General features: G+C 28.6%; 1 protein-coding gene across 1 annotated transcript in view; it reads right to left on the bottom strand.

The window, feature by feature from the left end:
• Positions 1 to 4,024: 4,024 nt before the first annotated feature.
• The window catches only part of LOC117178230 (meiosis-specific nuclear structural protein 1-like), a 17,291-nt gene continuing 13,167 nt past the window's right edge, over positions 4,025 to 8,148 (bottom strand). Inside the window, exon 2 of the mRNA XM_033369546.1 lies at positions 4,025 to 5,703. Within this exon, the coding sequence (XP_033225437.1) occupies positions 4,355 to 5,515 (1,161 nt within the window). The 5' untranslated portion in view covers positions 5,516 to 5,703 and the 3' untranslated portion in view covers positions 4,025 to 4,354. The remainder of the gene's footprint in view (positions 5,704 to 8,148) is intronic.

The raw sequence follows: 8,148 nt of genomic DNA, 5'->3' as shown, positions 1-8,148 counted from the left end.
TCGTTATAAGTTATAGGTTAGGCCAAAAATAACTTATTCTGGGTTTCGAAATTGCTACAACGTGAAAAGGTAAAAAGGTTAAATTCAATGTATTCAGCTGCTTTCATATTGAAGAATGCGAATTTATTTGGCTTTAAACATAAATTAATTAAAACTCATTTATTTTTTCACAATTGTAATTTCTAACTTTTAAAATTGAATGATTGTAGGTCAAACCTGAAAAAGTAGAATTATTTCAAATTGGAAGTGGTTCTATTATATACATATATTAAACCATTAAAACCTCTGACCTGTTTTTAGGGTTTTCAAAACTCATTTAAAAGTTTTTTTAAACACTTTTTGGTTATAATTGCTTAATAAAAGAATCAGTGCTATCCCGTGTAGAGATTTAAATGGGGAACTAGTGTGGTCCCCGACTATTCAACCTCACTTAAAGTCGGGGGCTAGTCGGGTCATCTGACTAGCCCCTGACCAGTAGCGTCACGGTAGATTAGTCGGGGGCTAGTTAGGTGACCCGACTTATCCTAGTCGGGGCCTGATCGGGTGCTAGTAGGGGTCATATGATAGTAAAACCGCGTGGAATTTTAACCAAACTCCCCAAAATTTGTGGAACATTCCCTAAATTTTTTCAAAATACTTATTATTTACGGAATTCTCCATAAACCGCAAGACCCACATGAAGGTGGTAGCGAAATCTGAACTGTATGGTGCTCTTCACTGATTAATCGAAAACTTTTTCTCTTTCCAATTTCAACTACATGAAGGATTAGACTTTATTTACATATCACAAACCTTTCAGATCAATTTAAAAATAAGTATCTGTACAAATTTAGAGTCTTAAGACTTACGGCAGACTTTTCACCTACATCTATATGTATTTTTTCCAAAATGGATTTTCTTAAAATTGCATACAAAGGTATTTATAAATATTACTAGAAATTCGCAATTTTCTAGAAAATACAAAAAAAAATAAGATTACGTCTTTTTGAAGATTTTGATCGTTGTTTTTATAAAAAGTTGAGTTTCGTAAAAAATGATTAAATTAATAATTATTTATTAAGTATATTTGAGATGAATTTAAGATTATTAAATCTTTTTTTCAAAAAAAAACGGTGTAAAATTATTGTTAAATATATTCTTAGTGTTTTAGAATTAAAAAATCATTACGCTTTTTTAGATATTACCTCATTTGATAAAACCTCGCCGAAAACTAAAACATACGAATAACCCGACCAGAGCCCCACTAGCTCCCTACCAGAGCCTGAAGATTACCGGTACGGAAATTAGTGAACAAAAATGACGGACTAGCCCTTGAGCAACCACCGACTAGGCCCCGACTGAAATTTTGACAACAAAAAGCCCAACTAGTCCCCTATTAGTCCCCGACTGGGTACTCTGTCAAAATTAATAGCCCGACTAGCCCCCGATTAGTGCCCGACTTGTAATAGGGCAAAATGGGGTTATTTCCCCACGGGATTTAGTCTAAAGAGCAGCAATTCCAAAAATATATAAAGTCTTAATAGTTAAGACATTTTAAATTTGTAGTCTTCAGTATATTAAAGAAATCGAAATATAAAGGTTTTTAAATATGTAAGAATTAATGAGTTGAAATTTTTGGATAATTTCAGATTGATACATTTCAAATTATTCAGTTAGAAAATAGGACTATTAAAAATTAGAAGTGCCTGAAAGAACTCGACAAATGTTTAGCTTAAAATGCTATTAAGGAGGGTGCTTTTTCAAGTTTTATCAATTTATTTTTTTGATAATTTGGCACCCCACGAATTATTATTTTTTTAAAAACAAAATAACGCCTGATTTTTGTCAACTTTTACAAATATATATTAATAATATTTAAAATAAATAATAATATATATATATATTATTTAACCTATATATATTCATTTTAATCCCCGAAAGGTTAAAAAAAAACTCTTCGAAACGCTTTCATTGCAACAATTTTATTAAAGAAAAATAAAAATATTTTTATTTTTACATACATTTCTTAAAATAAAAGAATTATGAACGAGATTTGTAGAAAATCTCCTAAATAATAAAATGATTGTCCCGGAAGTTAGAAGCAAAAACTCATTATTAAAAAAAAAAGTTTTTCTAAATTGAGCCAGACTCGCGACCAGGAAAAATCTGGGAAAAAGTGCATTTAAAACTTGAACGTAGTAAAAAATTGAAAATAGTTACACAAGTGTAAGCATTTGATTGAATCTTCATAAACAATGTTCAATTTAAAAATCATTTCAAATTAATAGATTCTTAAATGAACACCTTTATTTAATTTCAAAATCTTATTTAAGTATTATTTCAGTATAAAATATTCCACTTTTAACATATTCAATTTGAAATTTGAACAAAAAACAACCATTTTCAATAGTAAACAAGAAAAAAGTGAATTGTCACCATTTCAGAGTGATAAATTTAAACTTTAAATGTTACAATTGTAATTTTTCTACTCTTTTATTTGTAATTTGAAACTAAAAATATTGCATTTTGATTTTTAACGAATAGTTGAAAAATGTTTAATTCAGAAAAAAAATCGAAGAAGCTGTAGGTTTTTGAATGTTTTAAATTAAAGGAAGAAATTGAGCTATAGAATTTTGAAAGATGAAAAAATTTTTTTTAAAGATTTATAGGAAGATTTTTTATTTCGAAAATGTCCATAACTGAAAGAGAATGTATAAAAATATTCCAAAACATTTACAAAATTGGAAAAAATCTGGAAGCCTAATAAACTAATTAATTTTTTTTGTATAAAATTATTTTTTGTTTAGAAATTCATATTTTCACCGTGAAAAGTCAATTAAGATATTTTTATGAGAACATTCATCTACTTTTGTTAAGTGCAACTTTTTATTTAAAAATGATGCTCCTTTATTTAAGAATTCAACATTTTTTAAAAAGATGTGGTTGAAACAGTTTCTTGAGAAATAATTTTTTTTTGTGAAGATTTATATTGTTAGTTGAAAATTCATCTCTTTGGTTGAAAGCTTTGAATATTTTGTTAAAAATTAATATTTATAAATTAAAATGCCACCAGTTTAAAAACTTAAACTACAGTGTTAAAATTTGTTTTATTGAAGGCTTTTGTCGTCGGTTGAAAATTCAAATCTTACGTGGAAAAGTTTTTTTGTTTAAAATTTATTTAACTGTAAATGAAACGTTTCAATTTTTTAAAGATTGATATTTTCTAGATAAAAAATCTCCTGTTTTGGTAAAATAATAATTTTCTTGTGTTACCATTCAACTTTTTTGTAATGTATCTGTTTCGTGGAAAATAAATTTTTTTGCTCGTCATAATTTTGTGTACGAAAATTCAATTTTTGTAAAAAAAATTGGTCTTTTGGCTTGAAGGTTCAACAATTTAGATATATAATAATTTCTTTCAAGTGCAAAATTTTTATTTGTGGATAATTCGTCTTCTTGGTATTAAAATTCTTTTTTTTAATTTCATCTTGTTTGATTCAAATATAAACAATGAGACTTTTTTTTTCGGGAATTTATCTTTTTAGGTTTAAAATTAAACTATTGTGTTAAAAATGTAATTATTTTGTTGAAATGCAATTATTTTATTTTAAAGCAATCTCTTGCAGTGGAAAATACTTTTTTTGTTAAAAGTAAATTAATATAAACATTTTTAATTTTTATTTCAAATACTGTTTTATTCCGTTTATAAAAGAACTTGTGTAAAAAATATCACAAGATTAAAATGCTGGTAGTTGAATATTAATGATCAAGAAAAATTTAAAATTAGTCAAAGAAAAATCATGGAATCCATTACGTAATTTAAGGATGTACACTACGTACAATCAATCTCAAAAGTTTCCTATACTTAAAATGATTTATAAAATCGGTAATTTTTATTTAATTCCAATAAACAATACCTTATTTTATTCTTCGAAGGATTCTCTAAATTTCCATTTAGGTTGTTATTATTAAAAAAAATTAATTTAGAAATCATAAAGTTATTATTGTTATAAATAATCATGGCTTAAATGTTAATTATCACCACTCAAATAGAATTGTAGAGAGTCCTTCAAAAAATAAACGGAGGCCGTGATTATTAGGATTAAATAAAAATTTTAATTTTTCCCTAAAGAGAAAGGAAAAACTTAACCCTTAAATAACTACGGTTAAATAAACAAGTTTCACCTTAATTATTCTTTTCTGAAGTGTGCTTAGAAGCCTCCACCAATATTTACAGAAATCAATAATGGATCTTTTGTTGTCGATTTTTGAAATCATTTTAAATATAGGCAACTTTTGGAATTGACTGTACCTAGTGTACATCCTTAATTATGGCCCCTTAGATTAGAACTCATAAACTCGAAGTGATGTACTTTCATTTCTTCCTCTTTAGATAGCCTGCAAGAATCTTCTGCTCCCCCTTGTTTAATTGACTTCTATCAATAAACGCAGCCACACTTCCACTATGAAGTTCCAATAAAGCAATTCTCTCATCCCTGAGACGATCCCTTATAATTTTCTCTTGCAGCTGCTCAGCCTCAAGATCCTTTTGAATTTGGGCAATCTGTTTCTCCCTCAAGATTCTCTTCTCCTCCATAAGACGTTCCAGCTCCTCTCGATACTTAATCATTCTTCTTCTTCTAGCTTCCAGTGTTGACCTCTCCATCCTCTCATCTTCAAGAATTCGCTTCATAACAGCTTCTGTAAAATCTCTATCCTTTTCCACAAAACGTCTCTTACAATCTTCATTGAAGGAGATCTGCTCTTCCAAAATAGTGACCATCTCCTCTTTCTCCTTCCGTCTCTTCGTACACAGGTTCCTCTCCCGGATTATAATCTGGTATTCAATTTCTTCCGCCACCAGATCAGCAATAATAGCCTCTCTCTCCTTCTTTCTAGACTCGAGGTCCATTATCATTCCTGCGACTAAATTTACTACCTCTTCTCTCTTTCTCATTTCTTCCTCTCGCACTTTCTTCAGGTCCAGCTTCCTCTTCTCGAATAGTTCCAAGTACTTCCTATCTTTAAGATCCTCTTCTTCACTCAATTCGATTTCCTTCCCTTTAAGAATTTCTCTTATTTCCTCCTGTATTTGATTCTCTCTCGTGATCCTTTCACCAAACTCTATCTTGGATCTCAACTTTTTTGATTCTTCTTCATCTCGAATCCTGTCAACTTCGACCATAACTCTCCTCTCCATTCGCTCCTCCATTTCGTTTCTCTTCTTTTCTTTCTCTTTCAAGAGCACCTGCCCTTCCAATTCGTTTTTATATTTCTCACACTTTTTCGATTTATCTTCCTTCGATTTTATCATCTTCTCTTTCATCTCATCTTGTATATCGAGTATTAGCATCTTTTCCACGAATTTCTCTCTTATTTCCTCAATTTCTCGATTCGCGTCCTTCTCGGCTACTTGAGCCTGGAGAATCTTCAAGGTGTACGCTTTTCGCAATTCCGCCTCGAGTTTTATGAGATCGTCGCAAGATTCCCTGTGGCGATGACGGGTTGAACTTCCGGCAAATTTCCGACCCGCCATCAGGAGGATCTTCTTTCGAGGTCGCAAGGATCCTCTTTCCGGTTGACGATGTGAAACTCTTTCGTTGGTGTCTTTGCGAATTGAAAAACGGGGTGTTCGATTTTATTCGTTTTGGAATACTTTTTTAATTTAAAGATTGGCTGAAGTTTTCTTGTGTGAGCAAATTGGTGCATGAGCGGCAGTTGGGCCTGGAACAAAAAAAAATTATGCAAACGCGGTTCACGAACTGGAAAAAAGATACGTTTTCAGAGACACGCCAATGACGTCATAGGTATTAATCACGAAGTAGATGGCTTGAGGCAAATTGAAAGAGGGTTTTGACATGTAGCGCCCTCAATGGTCATCCAGTGAAATAAGTGAAACGAGCGCGAAATTAGAAATGTGTAGTTTATGAGAACCAAAGAAGGAGCATATTTTATGCATTAGAAGAATATAATTGATATGTTCTACATAAAGTTTTATGTTTTACTATTCCCATTTTCATCGAAAACAATTTTCTTATAGTAATTTTTTTTATTTAATTTAATTTTAAATTGATGATTAATGTCTTTTATGAAAATGGAATAAATTTAAATCCAAATTTATTGGTGCTACCTTACATTTGATCTTTTTAGATGAAAATTTATTGTAGGTTAAGTTTACAGTAGATGGAGAATTTCTTTAGAAACTCAAATATTTGGTTGACATTTTATGTATTTTGTGAAAAGTTTTTGTTTCTCTGTGAGAAAAAGTAACCTTTTCAGCTGAAAATAAATTTTAGATGATTTAGTCTTCTATTTATGTCTCGATCCCCATTTAAAAGAAATGGAAGAAATTGGCAAATTTACTGTTTCGCGTCATTCTTCATTTCATGCATGAGTCGATTTTGTGCTTATGTTTTTCAGGTGTATATAATATGCAGAATGGATATAATTACTATTATATATATATATTATTCATGTCAATATTAAAATTATAAATTATTATATCAATATTAAGGACTGGTTGACCATTTATTAATGATATTAGTTCCAATTTTAACTAAACCAATTAGTTTTCTGAAAAAAAATAAATTTTGAAGAAAATACATAAATTAGAAAAATGGTGAAAATTGTTTTAAATAGAATAGTTAAATTTTTGAACAAAAAGTTAATTTTTTATTCAAAAGCCTGAAATGGATAAAAAAAAAAGACAATTTTAATAAAAATACATGAATTTTTCACAAAAGAAAATTATTTTCCACCAAGACTAATTTTGTATACAAAAAATCAATGTTTAATCATAATTAAATTTTCGACAAAAAAGATGAATTTTTTACTAAGAAAAACGAGTATTCAATAAAATATAAAAATTTTCAACTAAAAAAAATCACTTTTCAATAAAACATAGAATAGTTAAATTTGTAGTTAAAAAAATTGATTTTCAAACCAAAACAAAAAAAATTTTCTAAAAAATAGTTAAATTTTCAGAAAACAAATTTTTGCAACTAAATTTCTGAATCACGAACCAAAAAAACTAAATTTCTGACAAAGTAGTTCCACCTTCAACCTGGAAATATGAAAAAAATCGTTAAAATTCTTTGAAATCGATTGCAATTATTTAAATGAAATGAAAATTCCTTTTAAAATACTCTAGAATATATTGAAACATCCAAAATCTTTTGAAACACCTTGATATCTTTTAAGATTTCTAAAGTACTTTGGAATTTTTTAAAAAGAAACCTGCCAAAGTTGTTTAAATTCTTTGAAATTCCTTTAAATTATAAAAATAAGTTGAAAATTCCTTGACATCTTTTATAAAATCCTCAAATATTTAAAATTCTTTAAAATCTTTTGAAATCTCTTGAAATTCTTAAAGCTCTTAAAAATTTCTTGAAATCTTAAAAATACCCTGAAATATTTCAAATCCTTTAAAATCTCATACTAAATTTCCGTAATCAATTAAAAATTCATTGGAACCTTTTAAAATTCTCTCAAATTTTTCAAATCCTTCGAAATATTTTGAAATTCCTAGAACTTTTTTTTAAGATTTTCAAAGTACTTTGGAATTTTAAAAAATGATCCTTCTAATTTTGTTTTAATCCTTTGAAATTCTTTGAAATTCTTTTAAATTATAAAAAATAAATTGAAAATTCCTTGACATCTTTTAAAAAATCCTCAAATATTTAAAACTTGAAATGCGATTGCGAAAATATTACAAAAATTTAATTATAGGATCTAAAGCTATATTTTGTTGTGAGCAAATTTTAATAAATATTTTGTTTATTTACTATGTTTTCATTAGCATTTCAATCCTGAAACTCATTTCACAGTTTCATTTAACATTTAGATTTTAATTGTTTCCTTGCTTTGTTGTTGAATTTTTTCCTGTTTATACGCTCATAATTTGTAAATATTAGAAATATTGTATATGGGGTATTATTCCTCAACTGCCCTAACTCAAAAAGTCATGTTTTTCGATTGTCTCTAAATTCTGGGAATATGTTCGCCTACCCAACAGTAGTTAATCCACAATCTTATACACCAGGATTACTAACCCTCCACAAGTGAGGAGGGGTTGAATTTTCAACCCCAATGCCTGCAGGGGTAGTTTCAAACGCCTGTAACTTCCTTTCTAATTGCGCGATTTAAAATTTTTATGAGGGTTTTGGAAAG

The sequence above is a fragment of the Belonocnema kinseyi genome, chromosome 8, assembly GCF_010883055.1.
Source record: "Belonocnema kinseyi isolate 2016_QV_RU_SX_M_011 chromosome 8, B_treatae_v1, whole genome shotgun sequence".
Lineage (NCBI taxonomy): Eukaryota > Metazoa > Arthropoda > Insecta > Hymenoptera > Cynipidae > Belonocnema > Belonocnema kinseyi.
The sequence above is the reverse complement of the archived record's forward strand: the minus strand, read 5'-3'. Positions and strand labels throughout refer to the sequence as shown.